We start from the raw sequence: 19,033 nt of genomic DNA, 5'->3' as shown, positions 1-19,033 counted from the left end.
GTGTATTAGCGCTTGTGCTTGTCCTGGTTTGTTTGCAGGTGCACACATTACACAAGGCTCTGCTCACTGACCCTAGAGGTAGGCCTCTGACCCGGCACACTCGAGTGAAAGATTCCTCACATAACCCACCGCTCCAGCTGTCTCTTCCTTCAGGCTGCCAGCCTTGAGCGTGGGGGGAGGAGGGGCTGCATACACTTCTGTCCCCGCCGACACGTCAGGGCATGCTGGAATTCAGAGGCCGCCCTCCACTCTGCTTTTCAGTGTACCGTCTGTCATGGCCACAAGCCAGCACCCCCACTTTCGCTGCAGACGAGCTAGGGCTTGTCTTTCTCCAGAGGCAAACAGGGCAGCCTGACTTACGAGAGCCCCCGCAGGCTCACCAACCCAAGGAAAAGCTGTACGAGACAGACGTGTGCCACTCGCCTCACCTCTTCCTGGAAGCCGGACTGTGGATAAATGCAGCCGTGGGAAGGCCCCATCCTACCTCAGGTTTAATATTTAATTCTACACCTCTTGAGGGTTCCTGTGATTAACCAACCAAAACCTTGCTGCTGAGCTCATAAACAGTCTGCAACTGAAACGGAGGCGGGCAAATTGCCGTGTGAATTCTCTCCGGCGCCTGCAAGTCAGCTTAACACCTCTTACAAAACAAAACATCACAACTCATCAGTGGCTTGACCTTTGAATATCTGCGGTGTAAAGGTTTATTAATTAATTCATTCAAAAGCGGCCCTTCTATAATTAGCTGTTTCTTGCCCACTATTCATGCCCAGCCCACAAAACCGGGGAACTAGCTGTAGAAACCTGATGAGAGCTGTTAGAACTCCTGGTAGCTGCCCTGAGACCCGAGCCATGCATGGGTGCAAGGATCGGGAACAGAGAATGCAAGGCTCTCGTTTAAGCTTATGACGCACTTGTCTTCACAAGAAAGTCAGATACTTCACAACAACCAGGCCTCATCAGCTGTACCTCAAAACAACCAGGACTCATCACCCCTCTCTCACAACAACCAGGCCTCATCACCCCTCTCTCACAACACTCACTCTCACTCACCCTCAACCCCTCAGCCTCACCCTCACTCACCCTCACTCACCCTCACTCACCCTCAACCCCTCACCCTCAACCCCTCACCCTCACTCACCCTCAACCCCTCACCCTCACTCACCCTCACCCTCACTCACCCTCAACCCCTCACCCTCACTCACCCTCAACCCCTCACCCTCACTCACCCTCAACCCCTCACCCTCACTCACCCTCAACCCCTCACCCTCACTCACCCTCAACCCCTCCCCCTCAACCCCTCACCCTCACTCACCCTCACTCACCCTCACTCACTCACCCTCACTCACTCACCCTCAACCCCTCACCCTCACCCTCAACCCCTCACCCTCAACCCCTCACCCTCACTCGCCCTCACCCTCACTCACCCTCAACCCCTCACCCTCACTCACCCTCAACCCCTCACCCTCACTCACCCTCAGCCCCTCACCCTCAACCCCTCACCCACCCTCACCCCCTCACCCTCACTCACTCACCCTCAACCCCTCACCCTCAACCCCTCACCCTCAACCCCTCACCCTCAACCCCTCACCCTCAACCCCTCACCCTCAACCCCTCACCCTCAACCCCTCACCCTCAACCCCTCACCCTCAACCCCTCACCCTCAACCCCTCACCCTCAACCCCTCACCCTCACTCACCCTCACCCTCACTCACCCTCAACCCCTCACCCTCACTCACCCTCACTCACCCTCACCCTCAACCCCTCAAACTCACCCTCACTCACCCTCAACCCCTCACCCACCCTCACCCTCACTCACCCTCAACCCCTCACTCACCCTCAACCCCTCACTCACCCTCAACCCCTCACTCACCCTCAACCCCTCACTCACCCTCACTCTCACTCATCCTCACTCACCCTCAACCCCTCACCCTCACACAGTGCAATAGTTCTCAGACCATTTCAGTTAGAGCTTTTATAAATGTTTATGGCTTTTTTTATTTGTAATACTTTAGCATTGGCTACAGGAAACAAAAATGCTAAACATTTACAAAAAAAACCCATAAACAATTCTAAAAGCACTAACTCTAATGGTGCGAGACCTATTGCATTTCCAATGCTTGTTAAACTTTTCTATTGGATTCCAGTTAAAACGTGTTTTCCGTCCTCACTTCACTAAGTCATGCATTACTCCCAATTTTGTAGCCTCAGTTATATATGTGAATGCATCCGTAGCCTGCCCTTCCTCATCTGTCTTCTCTTATCAACCTTTATGTTTTATCAAAATGAACGAGAGCCAAATAAATCCACTACAGACAAATAGTCTGATGTAGCAGATGACAACAAACCGTCCAAGGCAACGCATTGTAGTGTTAACTCAGTGAGCATAAACAGCCAACTATACATTTTTTGCAAATTAAGTGCAATCCTTCATACCCGAGGCATAGAAAACACCCCCCCAGCATGAACCTAATTAGACATGAACAACAGACTAACTGCATGGATTTCTTTACATCTATCTATAACCTCAGCCTCCCTTTCTACTCACTGCCCTTCATGTTCCTATCCCGCCAACTATCAATCTTCTCAACCTGCCTGCAGACCAGTCCTGTACGAGCGGCATGACTAATATACTACAAATCAACCCAAACACATGGCTTCCCAACACCCCTCATATGGAATTTGATCAATAAATGTGTGTGACCGGACATTTCAGCACAGGACACTGCATAATCCGATCATATTATAGCCTAAACCACAAACACCTGGGCTCCCAAAGGTAGTGTCCTATTGTCCAAAATAGCACTTTGGTGCCTCATCAGAGGCAGTGAGAGCTATATAAATACTCAGTATTGCATGAGCCCCTCCCCCTGGGTCCCTAATTCGACATCACAAATGTGCCTTGTTCAGCCACATCCTCCCTGTAGTCCCTCCTACTTCGTTATTTTCCCAGACAGCATTTAAACACAGAAGTGTTTTCCCTTCTCTACACTCCACCCTTTCTCTCTTATGTTGTAATACCAGCTGTACCCTCCCAAGCTGCCCACTTCATTTTGGAATTCAGATTTACAAGAATATATCTTAATAGGATTGTGTTTAAAAACGGCCCTAAATAAATTACTATTTTGCATCATAGAGTTTTCATTGATAGCCATAACTTTTAGGATAATTCCCCACCATGTATGTGTGGAACCCTTAACATTTCATATCTATATATTTGTCCAGAAATTCACATATAGGTTGTGACTTCGGGCAATATGTATCAATGTTAGGGTTTGCGATTCTCAAATAGCACATTTTTGAGAATCGCTATTTGAGAATCGCAAAACGCTATGTATGTAGGATTTGCAGTAAAATTTGTGCATCCTACATATTCCTTAATAGCGAATCGCAAATTGTGATTCACAATTAAGGAATACCTCCCCATTCGTTCCTATAGGCCTAGAGGTCCATAGGAATTAATGGGAAGACATTCTCAATTTGTGATTCCCAATTAGAGAATCGCAAATTAAGAATGCAATTTCAAGTGTGCCAGGGTGTCACAAGGACCCTGTTGAACACCTGAAATGAGCATGGGTGCATATGTGTGCGCGCCACATGCCACTTTAAAAAATGCAAAAATTTGCATTTTTAAAAGAAATCTCATATTACCACCAACCTGTAGTTGGTGGTAATTTGCGATTCCTTATGCCATATTCGCACAACTTGGGTGCTTCATACATTCCATTTAAGGAATCGCAATTTGCGATTCCTTAAATGCATTCGCAAAATGAGTAATTGCAAATTTTGTTATTCCTAAATTTTCGAGACAGTTGTGCTTTCATACACAGCACTAGGCCAAATTGCGATCGCAAACGCTGAAATTCTGCGAATTTCAGCGTTTGCGATCGCAATTCGCCTTGATACATATGACCCTTTGCATCATCTGCACCCTACAAGAGCCTTTTAAATACCCTGTTGCAAGACAGCATTACAGCATGTACATGTCTAACATTAAGGGAAAAGTGCAGCCTGCTGGGCTTGCATTGAAGTAACCTGATAAATAGCTTCCTGTCCCTTTAAGGCTCCAGGAGCTTCCACTACCCATACTACACAATAGTAGCCGGTGCCACACAGTCAGTTCTTTCTAAAGTGAAAGAAAGTATATATGGTGACAAGGAAGTAGTTGCTGTTTCAGATGCCCAATACAATGACAGTGGGGGAGGTGGGAGGGTCATTTAATGTGGAGATTCTTATGATGCAGAATTGGGACTACAAGTAAGAAACAGTTTCATCTGCATCGTAACTGATGATTTTGGTCGATAACGAGAATTATGTGGCCCAAAAAAAATACAATTACTTTTCACCTATAGTTTTTAGGTCTCGGCTAGCGTAGGATGCGCACATGCGCAGTCTCGCTGGTGAGATTTAATGACGTAGAGTACCTTTCACTAGCGAGGTTAAGCCCCGCCCCTCTTTTCCATTGGCTGGCGTCACAGTTCATGCTAAACTGTGGCCAGCCATTGGAAAAGAGGTCCCAGTGATGTACTTCTTTCTCTTTTAGCCCTGTCCCTTTCAGACTGGCTTCCTTGACTTACTTGTGTGGTAAAAGCTTTCTTTTCTTCTTTATGGGGCCATCTGTTTCGCCCTATAAAGAAGATAAGAAACCTTTTACACCAGCCGTCCAATTGCGACGGCTCTAAAAGAATTAAACTCTGCATTATGTGGTTTCCGGGGCACGGCCCGCCTTTTTTTTACCGGCATTCTTTGTTCTTTCGGCGAGAGGCAGACTTCTTTTGTCCCACCCTCTACCACAGCATTCAAGAAAGAGGCGGAGCGTTCAGTCAGTCTACACCCCCAGGGCTCGGCCTGGGCGGGCACTGCTGCCAATCTTGCCCCGGCTGCAAGCGTGTCTCTGCCGTGGACCCGCGGGTACTGCTGCCAATCTTGCCCCCGCTGCAGGCGTGTCTGTGCCGTGGCCCCTCCTGCTGCTGCCTCCGCTGCCCGGGTCCCAGCGGTGTGAATCGGGTTGCGGGGCTGGCGGCAACGCTGCTTAAAACTGGATGTATATAGCGCGTCTTATTACTGGAGAGGCACTATAAAGGTGCACATTTGGGACAAATATTTTTGCGTTTCATCTACGCCCAATGCCGAATTTCACCACCTCTATATCTCTGCATTAAAAAGCTTTATTTTGCAGCACTGGGAGAGGCAAACTTCTTTTGTCCCACCCTCTCTCCCACAGCATTCGCTCAAGAAAGAGGCGGAGCCCTAAGTCAGCCTACACCCCCAGGGCTCGGCATGAGCGGGCACTGCTGCCAATCTTGCCCCCGCTGCAAGCGTGTCTCTGCCGTGGTCCCGCTGCCAGTCTTGCTCCCGCTGCAGGCGTGTCTCTGCCATGGCCCCTCCTGCTGCTGCCTTCGCTGCCGCTGCTCCCCGGGTCCCAGCGGTGTGAATCAGGCTGCAGGGCTGGCGGCAGGATGCATAGGAGCAGCGTGGACACCATCTCCGGCACTGCCGACTACCTCATCTGCCCCAACTGCCGACTACCTCATCTGCCCCAACTGCCGGAAAGCGCTGCGGCGGCAGGTGAGCGAGCCTCCGGTCAAAAACAACAAACTTCCCCTCCAAGGGGCCCCCTCCCGGTGTAGCAGGGCATTGTCATATAATACTACCGTACACACTGTATAGCACGGAGTACAAGCTCAGTGCTTTATAAACAGGAGAGCAGTGTTTCGTGGAGAAGTGTGACTCAATGGTTAGCGCGGCAGACCCTGATGCAGAGGTCTAGCCCGGGACCAGGGTTCAATTCCTCGCCTCGGCGGCTCTTGAGCTAAAAAATTCCACAGACCTGATCATTCTCGCCTCGGTGCCTATTCCAATCATGGAGTCCCACTCTGCAACTCAGGGCAATAGCTTGCTTAATCTCCACAACGGCCCCCACAACGCTAAGGATGCCTGGCCTCCACCTTGGGGGTGCCCAGGAGTGGCCGCCTCACAGGGAAAGCCAGGATGGGTTCCACAGCGGTATTCGTACAAGCGCCTTGAGACCCTTGCGGGTGAGTAGTGCGCTATACAAGTATCAATTTACATTTTACATTTACATTGCATACTCTGTAGTTATCACGCTCCAGCTGGTCCAACATTGTCTGTTATGGTTATAAAGTTACTTTTGTTCCACACATAATGCTTGTAAATGTATGCTTGAAATTGAGAGGGGTAAACATTTATAATTCTTCACTCTACATCTAGTTAGTGGTTTAATCACAGCACTAAGCATGTTCTTGCACAGAAGTGCATGCATATTATCCAAATCACTCACCAGAGTGACTTCTAAAACCATACACTAGACACAGGATTTCACACTTGGGAAATGTTGCCAGCCCATCTTGTCTCTCATATGAACTCAGTACTGTAGAAACACGCCTGGACATGGCCTACTTAAGACAGTTTGATGTATTTTTTAAAAACTTGATTTCCTTGGGTATCTTAGAAGGAGTATGTGTCGTGCTTGTAGTAAGCTTCACAACAACTTTCTGCGGCTCTTGCCCTTAACCATGCAGCTAGGGCACCCGCCAAAGATCCAATGCCTACCCACCGTGCCATATTGACGTTTTTTGTTACTTTTCATGGGAAGGCTATCTTGATGTGTTCCTCAAAGTAACACAGCATAGTTAGGCCGCCAGGTTAACCTCTTCTGAGTTTATGGCCATGTGGTGAGGCCTGACCGATTTCACTGGTCTCATTGAATGTGCTCACTGTGCAGACGTTCATGTCCGGCGAGGAGAAACCTAATGCCAGTGCCCTAGAGTATGGGATTTTACCCGTTGACTCCTAAAAGATAATTGCCAAGTATCTTCAAGACAATGGTCTGGTATACCACACTGAGTATAACAAGCATTAAAAATCCAATAGGTCTCGCCTTTTGCTTTGCTAAACAATACCATTAGCATAGCAAAAAGGCTGTAACTTAAAGGCGAGACCGATTCATTTTCAATGCTTGCTTTTTAATCATTTGCTTGATCTGTGTCTTTTTCCCTTTCTAGCAGTGCAATCTTGGGGGTTGGGAAAATTGTTTTTCGCTGATAGACATTAACTGATGCTTTTTTGGATAAAGAAGCATTGGCAAAGCCAATAGCTCTACTTTGCATTTCATCCACGGCTAAAATACATTTTAATAGACTGCTTCAGAAAATAAAGCAAACCGTGATTTTCTGTATGCAACACATCTATGAGATAAATCATTTAATGTGTCAGGATTCTGCACTTTTGAAATGTAAAATAGCCTCTTATGATTCGCAATAAAAACACTACCATTGGACGCTAAATGATACACCCAACAGCAAGAAACATGAGGTTAGAGGGTACTGCTCATAAGGGGATGGAGCTAAAGCAAACTCTATGGGTATGTAAAGAATTGGAACAACAGGTATAATGTGCTGTCAAGTCAGACTTACTGTGCTTACCTTTTTTTTTTAGCGGCAATTAGTAAAAGTTAAGTACAAAATGGCAAATTGTGTTTGGTTATGTACTTGTTTGAAACGAAATATTGTTTATTGTGTTACATTGTAAAATGCCAAATGGGAATTCTGAAGATGTGGACAAGTCTATTCGGGGCCACTGGAATTATGCAATTGTGCAGCTGCCGCGCTCTTCGCATAATGATTTGCCACATAGTACATCACCTGCCGCATAAACTGCAGATTTTAACAAAAAAACATTTTTTTCTAGCACTCACGGTTCAAAAGTTTGTAAAAAAGCAACAACGTATTGCTGCGCAGTGGAATGTCATTTGCAAAGCGGTACTGGTCACCTTTCTGGTGCTATATTGCTATATTTTGTGTTAAACTGGTACTAATGAGGTGCAACCAATACCCATACTGTGTTACCAAGTTTAAAAATGGCAAAATAATGAATTAATGTTATTACAAAATGTGCTGCATAATTTGCCTGTTCTTGCCGCATAATTCACTCAACCCTATTCACATAATTTGGCTCTCTCAAGCCACATAATTCCAGTGGGCCTGGTCATACTTCAGTACACAGTGCTCCAGCTCTTTTTGTCATTTTGAGCTGAAAAAGCTTTATACATAAAAAGAACAGATTGTAGTGACCCGTTGTCTATCGTTTCATTATAAAGAATCACCGAGCTGATGGGGTATGAGCCTGATGAACTGTTGGGTCGTTCAATTTATGAATATTACCATGCACTGGACTCAGATCATCTGACCAAAACTCATCACGACAGTAAGTTGAAGATAAAATTCAGAAACCATTAAATTCTTTATTAGAAACTATCCTGTATACAAATCAGTAAGCTCAAGTTATTCATTATTTAATCTATAATATCAAATGGGAGGGAGGTTTGCCGTAGTTGTCGACTTAGGGGTGTTAGAGGGCCGAAAGCGTAGCAGGGGACCGTACTCAACATCAGCCAATTATTACTTCAGTGTGCCCTGCCCCTTAACTAATATTGCTATTCCTAACCAGAACTTGAATTTTATTTTACAGGTTGGGGGGTAGGGGCGGGGGGTGGATGTTTGGTTTATATCATGCTCCTGCATTTAAGTTCATAGAAACTGATTACTGGCACAAATCTTGACAGGGCAGTTAAGTATTTCATGACTTGTTTTACGAAGTTATATATTTAAGCCCTTAATAGTAACTTTCTAATTCATTTACAGATGCTTGTATGTGCATTTGTGTGCCTGTTTCCAAGGAAGTTTTGTGGAATTTATATTTTTTTATGAATACTTGTTTTTACTTGTAGTGTTCACAAAAGGGCAGGTCACAACCGGACAGTATCGGATGCTTGCCAAACAGGGTGGATATGTTTGGGTTGAAACACAAGCCACTGTGATATACAATACAAAGAACTCTCAACCACAGTGCATTGTTTGCGTAAACTATGTTTTGAGGTAAGGTTTAGAAACAATTAACCTATGATCTTGTGTGATTATGAGATAAAGTTGAGATTGTGTTGGGCCTAGAGCATATAGATCCTGTAAATGTGTATCTGAATTTTTATGAAATGCGTAATGTACTGCTTACTAAAATTCTTTCAAGTTGTGAAATTAATATTTAATGTTAAGAAATTGGCGGAGGAGAATAAGGTGTACGCCTGCAAAAGCTTTGAATTGATCATCAAAGTAAAAGCACTCACATGTGTGTTTGTATGTATGTACGAGGCATGTGTGGCTGTAGATACGTAAGCAAAAGTCTGCCATCTAGTGTTTGACTTGGATGTGTGCAAGTTGTTTTTCTTCTAAGAATGTCTACCGACTGACTAGGTAGTGTGACTCTTCCTCTTGCTTGTAATGCGCATAGTCATTGACTCCACTGTTAGATTGTTTTGTTCCGCTGTCGGGTTAGGATGTGTGCTCTTCTGCTTCAGTTTGACTTTTGTGCTGTAGCTTTCTCTGCCTATACCTACTTCTCATCGGTATTGTTTTCGATCGCAGTCCTCATTCACCCCCTCTAGTTTGAATCAGCAACTTCACATCCTCTGGGTGACTTGTGGGCCTTTGCCCTTTGGGGGTGCCTATTTTGATCCTCAGGAGTTCCATCCACATCATGTCCATTTGGTGATGGAACAGATGCCTTTTTCGATTTTGTCCTCCGTGTCACATGAAGCTTCCTCGCACTGACCGACATCAGGTATGCAATTTTTGCCTCTCACCTGAGCACAGCGAGGCCAGCTGCAAGGCCTGCCTTTCTTTCTGGTCCAAAAAGACTCTTAGTGATCATCGGGCTCAAAGTCTCGAGATGTATCAAAAGAGCATGGACGACACACTGGACCTCTTCTGACCCGAGGACATCCAGGAAGATATCCAGGCACAAGCGGCAGCAGATGACGAGACCTTCTATTGCAACAATGGCTCTGACATTGAGCAGCAAGATCTGGCTCTAGCTCCACTAGCCATGAGTACTGTGCCCCCACCACCTTAGCATCGCCCTCCAGCAAACGGCCACAAAGGGTCAACAGACAGTCCTACAGAGACTTCTATTTACACGCCACCACTGCCACGCCACCACTGCCTTCATGCCATAGTTTGCACTGACAGACTATTTCGATCCTCCCAGCCCTGAGTTGAAAACATCAGAGAAGACACCCGCTCCTGCCTCTGAGCAGAGTCGACCTTCAGAGCCTAAACCAGAAGGGTCGCTAAATTCATACACTGGGTGGAGGTGATGGGGACACTTTCGATATACCACGACAGGATGACCCCTGGTATACATACGACACCGACCCACCTGCTGATACTGACCTTGATCTGTATCCTGCCAAACCATCTCCCTTTGACGACACCAGTACCGACCATGATTTAATAGGTAGATCTGCTGCCTTCCTAAAGGTGCTGCTAGATACAGAACCCTTAGAGGATGACTTCTTATTCGGAACACTCTCTTGTAAGTAAAAGTAAAAGGGCCAATTCACAACATCTGGTGAAGCACCTTCTCCAGATAAGGAGAGTAAAAAAGTTGATGTAGCAAGAAAGAGATTGGCTGCCCAATCTGCCAATCATTGGCAAATTCTATTTGCCTCCTTTCAAGATATGATAGAGCTCACTGGGGTGAGATGGAGGAGAAACTTCAATAACTCCCAGATTAACCTAAAAAAAGGTATACCAAATTGCCTCAGAGGTAAAATTAATATTAAACACTACAATTTGGTGCATATTCGATGCTGTTGATACCATGAATGAAGGAATAAATTCCAGTGTAATATTACGAATGCATACTTGACTTCGGATCTCCGGTTTTAAACCTGGAAGTACAGCAAAACTTTCTGACCCTACCATTCCATGGGAAGCATATTTTTGTTCCTCAAGTGGATACCGTCCTAGAATTTTTTTTTTTAAAGATAACGAGACAGCCAAAGCTATGGGCACACTGCAGATCCCTTCTCATCGTAGCACTTTTTAGCGCTGCTCTTAACGTGGAGGTTCCAAAACAACCTCCACTTCATATCAGCAGACTCAGACACTGGTCACCTTGACTTCGGGGTTACTACAAAGGTTCATACATGGGATACAACTCCGAAGGTAGAGGCAAGGTTGGATTTACAAAACCATCCAGCACAACCATAAACCCCTGACTCCCCAGTCATTCTTCCGATCACACAACACCTGTCGGGCCGACTACAAGGTTTTCTTCTCGCCTGACAAAATTTCACCTCCGAACAGTGGGTGTTGGATATTATCCAATATGAGTATTGTCTGGAACTCACTTCCACACCGCCAAACATCCCACCTCGCAGCCACAGACTTTCCGCACATCAACAGTTGCTCAGGGAAGAAGTACATGCTCTCCTAGAAAAAGTAGCTGTAGAACCGTCCCCCTCAACCAAAAAAGGCATAGGGCTCTATTCACTATACTTCCTTATTCCCAAAAAGGGCAGGTCCCTCAGACCAATTTTGGATCATAGCCTTCTAAACCAATACATTCTCTCAGAGCACCTTCATATGGTTACTCTTCAAGAAATCATACCTCTGTTATAACACGACTACTTCATGGCCCCACTGGAACTTAAGACGTGGGTCTCTTGCTCACTTTGCCACTATATTCAAGCTAGCCTGGCTGATAAGTGCTGTTAGCCAGAAACTGGTCCCAGGATGCTTGTTTTTGGTCCAGGGAAGGCATGGCTTAGAAGTTCAGGCTAGACTGTTCCCATGATGCACAGGGTCAAGACTGGTTTGCATATAGCTGTGTCTGAACTGGGGTGGCGAAGTGAGCTAAAGAATGATGATGGATTCAACCCAAGTCTGTGACTAGGGGTGAGTGTCTGAAAAGTTTCAGCGCTCCGTCCATCATCTCCTTGTGTTTGAATTGGACCTTTAAGGTCGCCTACTTTCATATTCCTTGTCATCTGGCCCATCACCGCTATCTAATGTTCATAATGAACTATCAGCATTTCCAATTCAAGGTGCTCCCCCTGCTCCTCTGAATTCAATGCACGTTCCTGGCTGGCTGGAGCACCCAGGGTCTTCCCCAAATGTCTTGAGGTGATAGCTGCTCACCTGAGCAGACAGAGCGTACATATATTTCCATATATGGGCGATTGGCTAGTCAAAAGCACAACGCATCAACAGTGCTTTCAACACACCCAAGTCACCATAAACATACTTAATCCCTTAACTGCGGCTCAAATTCTCCTGCAGTGCAGGAGAATTAATGAGCGAGCGGGGCTACGACGTCCACTGGACGTGCGCAGCACCAGAGAGTTAGTGCTTGCATCGGCTATTGGCTGACGCAAGCACCGAAGGGGTTACTCAACTAGGATTTACGATCAACACATTAAAGTCTCACCTTCAACCATTTGAAATGCAACATTACCTATGGGCAATTCTCAATTCACAACTCAATATAGCTTCCCCAAACACTGCCAGAATACAAGAATTCCAGGCACTCCTTTCCCAATTTCGACCAGGTCAACAAGTAACAGTCGGGTTAGTAATACCTCTCCTCTGCATGATGGCTTTATGTATATACTCAACATGCGTCCATTACAGGAGTGCTTATCGCACCAAGGGACTAAAGCGGAGGGTTGATTAGAAGATCTAGAGTTGATTACCAGTCAGACTTGACACTCTGCAATGGTTGAACACCAACAACCTGTTAAAGGGTTGGCCTTTGTTAGACCCAGTTCCACAGAGGACTGTAACAATTGACACTTTCCTTACGCAGTGGTTCTCAAACCTTTTTGACCAGAGGTCCCCTTTACCAAGGCCACGCTCCCCATCACATTGCTTTTTTTCTGGCGTGAGTGTGGGGTAGGGTGTTCAAATTCAAACTATATAAAACTGCAACAAAAAAAATCTGTTACATTGCTAGGTAAGTCTCTACTTTGAGACCATATTCTCAAATAAGAGGCGTCTTTAAATATGAATAACTGTGTACTGGACACCGTATTGTTTCATTTGTCGCTGCCAAATACTGAGAGGGGACTCGTAGAATCAAAATGAGATCCCATGATTTGTGGATACCGTAATATATCTAAGCTGGTATTCCAATTTGTTCTAAGTGGATGGGGAATTAAAAAGAATGTTATTGTCATACACTTTGGTTAATACGTGCACTTTGCTGACGTAACAAACTATAGAGACCCCAGGATTAGGTTTGCCCACCTTCTGTTTTGTGGGTTTGCATTGTTTGGAGTAGTGCATTTCTTTTGCATTTATTCAGGTCAGACACTCAGAAGGGATGCCAGGGGTCTGTCACCAATAAACATGACTGGTCTTTAGTTAGCTCTGGGGCAAAACGGAGGAAACCATCTTGTCATCAACAGGAAAAGTGATATAATGAATGAGGGTGTGAGGTGAAGCACAAACTTTTCAGTTGAGACGTATGAAAGGTCAGCTTGCTGTGTTCTCTCTTGGCGACCAGTGATCCCCGATGCCTGCAATTGGGGAATGAGCGAAGATGTGAGGGGCGTGCTTCTGGAGATATGAACCTGGTTTGGGGACCTTTAGTCAAAGGTGGGCTCCGGTGATCCCAAATTTGTCTGCAGACACCAGGGGAGGCACTGCTGAAAGTGAACAGAAGGCAGAGTTTGGGCCGCTTCCTAGAACAGACTTGTCTGCACCTCTGTTGTTATACTGCCTGGTAGTTGCCATGTACAGTGTAGAGGTCCCAGCCCAGCTTTTGCCATCTATAGCTTGAAACAGGACTGAAAAAGCGATATTGACTGGGGCCTTAAGAGCTCTGTTGCTGTTGGCAGCAGTGTGCACACCCCTACTAACAGCAGAGTGGAGTTATTCTAAGGACTAAGCCTGAGAAACGATGGCAGTTTAAAGGCTAGACTGACTGTTAAGAAACAGGACAGAATCTACAAAAACATGTTAACACCAGCATAAGTTTCACTACTTTAAAAGAGAGTCCTGATAGCAGTATTCAGGCAAAGCTGAGAATGCGCAACAGTAAAAACAAAACTGAGACACCTTAAGTGTGTAGGACGGGAGTACCATTCTTTGGAGAAACTGCGTTGCCTGGATGAGGCAGCTTACAAAAGGGGGACACGGATAAGTAGAACTGAAGCTGTCCTTCTGCAATCACAATGATGCAACTTGAGCGGCTATTCCCAAGTCTGGAGGTGTGTACTCATACTGGCATCTGGTGGCTATTATAAGAACTGCAGTTGGTTGAAACAATCTTCAAAGCTTCACTACTCAAAAAATAAGGTGTGCAGCATTAGAAGTTTCGTAGTGACCACAGCGCCCATGGCTGATTTTGGCGGCGCACCATGGTGCTGCGGCGCTCAGTTTGGGTTCTACTGCCTTACAGGATGTGGAACGAATTCCCAGAATCTCGCTGTACAGGGCCACTGGACACCCAGTCAGAGAAATAGCTGCATAAATCACTTTGAGTTACTAGCTGTTCACCCAGCATTGAAAACCTTCCTTCTTCACCTAATTTTCAAGGTAGTCCTCATCAAGGTGGACAACATGACAGCCATTAAGCTTTCCCAGTTAGCCCAGACCATTTGGAAGTGGGCTCTCAGATACAACATTTCCCGTTAGTGGAGTATCTCCCGGGAGTGAACAACGACTTTGCGGATCTCCTCAGCTGAAGACACCAACAATTCCATGAGTGGGAACTCCACTCACAAGTCCTCCTACGATAGTTCCAGCTTTGGGGACAACCACAAATAGACCTCTTCGCCACAGCAAAAAACGCAAAATGCCCAAACATTGCTTCCAGGTTTTCAAACACACACACCCACCCACCCATTGTCCAAGGGTAATACACTATGGATGAGTGTGTCTAAGTTATATGCTTACGCTTTTCCACCCCTCCCAATGTTTCCATTTCTGGTTCGCGAGCTTGGACAGACATCTCTCACCCTCATCCAGGTGGCTCTCACATGGGCACGGCAACCATGGTTCACCACACTTATCGAAGTGTCAGTAGTTCCCCACGAAGCACTAATGAACATGCATGATCTTCGCACATAGAGCCATGGGGGAGTCTGACACCTGGACCCCAAATCACTCAACCTTGCAATCTGGATCCTGACGTCTTAGAATTTGGCTAACTCAATCTGCCACAAAAATGTAGGGCTATTCTTCGAGGCATGCTGGCCTATTATGCTGCAGAGTGTAAAATATTTGTTCTCTATTATCAGTCTAAACACATTGATCCTTTAGCACCTAAAGTACAGGACATTATCGGCTACTTATTTCACTTACATACCTCTGATTTAGCTTTTACATCTATAAAACTACACCCAACAGTGGTGGCCTGCATGTCTACTTTGAAGATAACACACTTCCCTATTCAGGATTTCTCTTGTAAAAGCCTTACTAGGAGGGCTTAAGAGTCATTCCTCCTAGAGTTCCACTAGCTCCCACATGGAATCTCAATATTGTATTAGCTAGATTAATGGGTCCTCCATTTGAACCCCTCTACTCATACCCCCCCCTAGTTTTTATCCTGAAAGAAACAACCCTCATTGCTTTCACTTTACTCAAACTTGTCAGTGAACTTCAGGCATTAACTTTAGAAGAACCTTTCTTCAAAGTACATAAGGATAGGGTTGCACTTCATACCAACCCAAAATATCTTCCTAAGGTGGTCGCACAATTTCATCTTAATCAATTTATATAACTACCTGTCTTTTTTCCTTAACCTGATTCAGTTGCAGAAAGGGCTCTCCATACCTTAGATGTAAAAAGAGATCTGTATTATATTGACAGGACTAAATAATTTAGAGAGAGACAACAACTGTTCGTTGATTTCTCAAAACCTCACACAGGAAGGGCCATTTCTAAATCGGCATTGCACACTGGATTTTTAAATGCGTCCACACATGCTATGCTAAAGCTAAAATAACTTAAAACTCCTTTTGCGTGGACATCGCCTTATACTGCTTTTTTACTTCATGTTCTATCCTCACCCGTCATGCGGAAAAAACAATCTAACAGTCCAGTCGATGACCATGTGCATTACCAGCAAGAGGAGGAGTTACACTACCTTGAGACTCGAAATACTTCCTTTGAAGAAAAATAAATTGCACACATCCGAGCCCAACACTAGATGGCAGACTGATGCTGAGCATGTGAATCTACAGCTCTACATACCATGAACAGATGCTTAATGAGTAAATGACGTTTTCCATATATCATATCTTGAGTTGACAATTAACCATGGACATTAAACTGGTGGATGCCTTCTTTGCATTAAACCTTCTGTGACCTCTTTTATTTTTGTAATAACAATGTAAATTGAAGAAGTAACTGCAGTAGAATTTATAGGATGCTTAATAAATGCCTTTTCCAGGGTTCAGCCTTAACTAACGTAGTTGTCGATGGTAACAGCAGTGCAAACATTGCTCTGGTCTATTTCAGATTGCAGAAGCGTTCCAAGAAACTATACCTCACTAAAGATTCCAGTTTAATAATATAAATGGTTCCTAATTGTGTAAAATTTCAATAGGTTTGAGATTAAATTGAGTGAGAGGACTCTGCTGCTTATGTCCAATTGTATCTTGGCCGACCTGGTAATACCTCAGATCTTTCAATCCCCTGGTATTGCATGCCTACCAGGTGGAAACTGAGGGATTGCCGTGGCTCTTGAGGTCGCAGGAAAAATGGAATCCGATGTGAAAGTGTTTTTGTTGCACTAAAAACAATGGTTTCGAACGCCTGGTTTCTGATGGATGAAATGTTATTTCACTGAGATGTAATTTCTGTAAAATAAGGATTTAACCCAGTGCGACTCCTCCTGACTTGGATTTCCTTCCCTCTAGCTCACTGCTGTTCATTCGAAGGATCAAAGATCACATGTTCCCCCCGCCTTTTTCTTTGAGGCACCCATTGTAAACTCTTGCTCAGCTATTTTAAGCCTAAACAAGTGAAAACAGCCACTTTTATTTCAGTGTGCTGCCCTCTTTTTTTAATTGTATTATTTTTATTGGCATTTTATTTAATGTACAGTACAGTGTTAACGATGTTACATAGGCCATATATTTTATTGATGATACAACTTGCCATTGAATAGAATAACATCTTAGAATATGCCCCTCTGATCCAAATTGAGAGTGACAGTATAGACACGGATGAGCGTGGGAGGCTGGGTCTCGGTGTGCTGCCCTCTTTTATGATGGAATCATAAACAAACTAGCAGTACGCAAGAGTGGCACAACGGTAACCGACAGAAGACAAAATAAACACTTGTTTCTAAGGCTCTTTAGTTTGTCGTTCTAGTGGTGTAACAATGTAAATCATTAAAGTATTACAAGGCTGATTTCCCAGATGAGCATATATCTCTGCTTCTCTTTTCCATTATAACCTTTCTTTTTGTTAACTTATTTTCTCCACTTTGAAGTGAATTAAAAAACGAGCATCGACATAGCCAATAGGTCTCTCCTTTGGGACCTTTTAAGTGTTTAACCATGCACAGATTTCCAGCACTGTAACTACCACCCACATTGGAATGATTATGTGCTGACATATTTACCTCCTCTGAGCGGAAGTGGATGTTCAGAGCATCTTTAACAAACACAAAATAGAAGGTTTTTGCGGCCTTCACACAACAGCACATACTTGAGGTAAATAATGACTAGCAAAGAAATAAGAGCACACATATCAGGAAAAAGCATATATCTGACAGCTTTATGGTCTGTCACTGAACTATTCTCATTCTCATTTTAAGGACACCCTTATGTCCAAAAAGAATTGGCATTGGCCAGTGTTTTCTCTTGTGATAAAAAAAAAATTAAGTTGTACCATGAAATCGAAGGAAACGGCATCTATGTTGATAATTTTTCTCCGTTGCTGAGAGCCTTGAGCTGAAGGACCTCCCCCTCGACCTCACCCCCTTCATCCCGAGGCTTGTGAGGGGAGCAAAGGGAAGAAACCTGTCTCAGTAACATGGGGACCCGGCTACTTAACCTAATTTTGCTGCTGGCGCGGGAACAGGAGGGATGCACCAAAAGCAGTTCTTTAAATTGAAATAATGGCAGAGTTGTGTCCCAGAGCACTGGGCCAGCAGACCATCTGTGGAGTGAAGAGATAGCTTGTGACTTGACTCCGATATATATATATATATATATATATGTGTGTGTGTGTGTGTGTGTGTGTGTGTGTGTGTGTGTGTGTGTGTGTGTGTGTGTGTGAGAGAGAGAGAAACACACACTGAGAACTTGGAAGACTACGGGTAGTAAATAAACAAGTATGGCAAACCTTTCATCAAGCTGGCGAAAACACGAGCAGAGGAAGGCAAACTAAAAAAATTGTCTTACAAGTAAATAAATAGCATGAGAGTAAGAGCACATGTAACGGGGCAGTCCTCGTGAAAGGTTACAAAAGGAGGGACTCCTAAGCATATTATCAAAAGAAAAGTAGGCATTTACGAAGGACAGTAAAAGAGCCAATTAAAAAGATTGGCGGTGCTTGAAGCTCCTATTGTAGATGCAGCATATCTCGAAAATGACAGCACATGCGCTGCCTAGGCGAGACCAGAAAAAGGACATTGAGCCATCGGTGAAGCCTCCACCCTAGAAAATTAGGCGAGGCCATGTTTTAGAGCAGGCCTTTTCGCATCAGTTTCCCTACTTCATTATTGTCCATTTGAGTCGAAGATTTCTTATGCACTCCTGTGGTGCATGTGATCCGTAGTTGTATAATTTTGTTGATTACCTTTTTGAGTTTCATTATTTTCATATGTGCGCAACACAGCTGGTCCCAAGTGACTGCAAACCTTTTTGTGACTTAGAGGTTTGCTTTTAACGTGGAAGAATAGGCTGAAATTGTTTAAACTGCTGCTGGCTAAAAAAGACAAAATTGGCTAAATGAAATAACATTGGACCACTTGGCTGCTGTGTGACCCGTTGCCACTGGTGCACCTGTCTTAATGATTCTGGCAGCGGTCTGAAATTCGTCACATCTGTGAAGATCCTGTGCTTCACATGTAAGTTGCCTGTTGGAGGCCTGGAATTAAAGTTTTTCTACTCCCATTTGATTTTATTTATTAGTATATGTGTGCACAGTATTCTTGAGCACATCTGCTGTATCCAGTGCTTTAAATGGGCATGCCCTGCAATATTTTAGTTTGA

General features: G+C 44.7%; 1 protein-coding gene across 2 annotated transcripts in view; it reads left to right on the top strand.

The window, feature by feature from the left end:
* The window catches only part of HIF1A (hypoxia inducible factor 1 subunit alpha), a 273,305-nt gene that overhangs the window by 117,493 nt on the left and 136,779 nt on the right, over positions 1–19,033 (top strand). For both annotated transcript variants that reach the window (XM_078660334.1, XM_078660333.1), the window contains exons 7-8: positions 8,120–8,226; positions 8,750–8,897. In XM_078660334.1, the coding sequence (XP_078516460.1) occupies positions 8,120–8,226; positions 8,750–8,897 (255 nt within the window). The remainder of the gene's footprint in view (positions 1–8,119; positions 8,227–8,749; positions 8,898–19,033) is intronic.

Source organism: Lissotriton helveticus, chromosome 9 (genome assembly GCF_964261635.1).
Source record: "Lissotriton helveticus chromosome 9, aLisHel1.1, whole genome shotgun sequence".
Lineage (NCBI taxonomy): Eukaryota > Metazoa > Chordata > Amphibia > Caudata > Salamandridae > Lissotriton > Lissotriton helveticus.
Note: the sequence above shows the minus strand (reverse complement) of the source record. Positions and strands in the feature narration are given on the sequence as shown.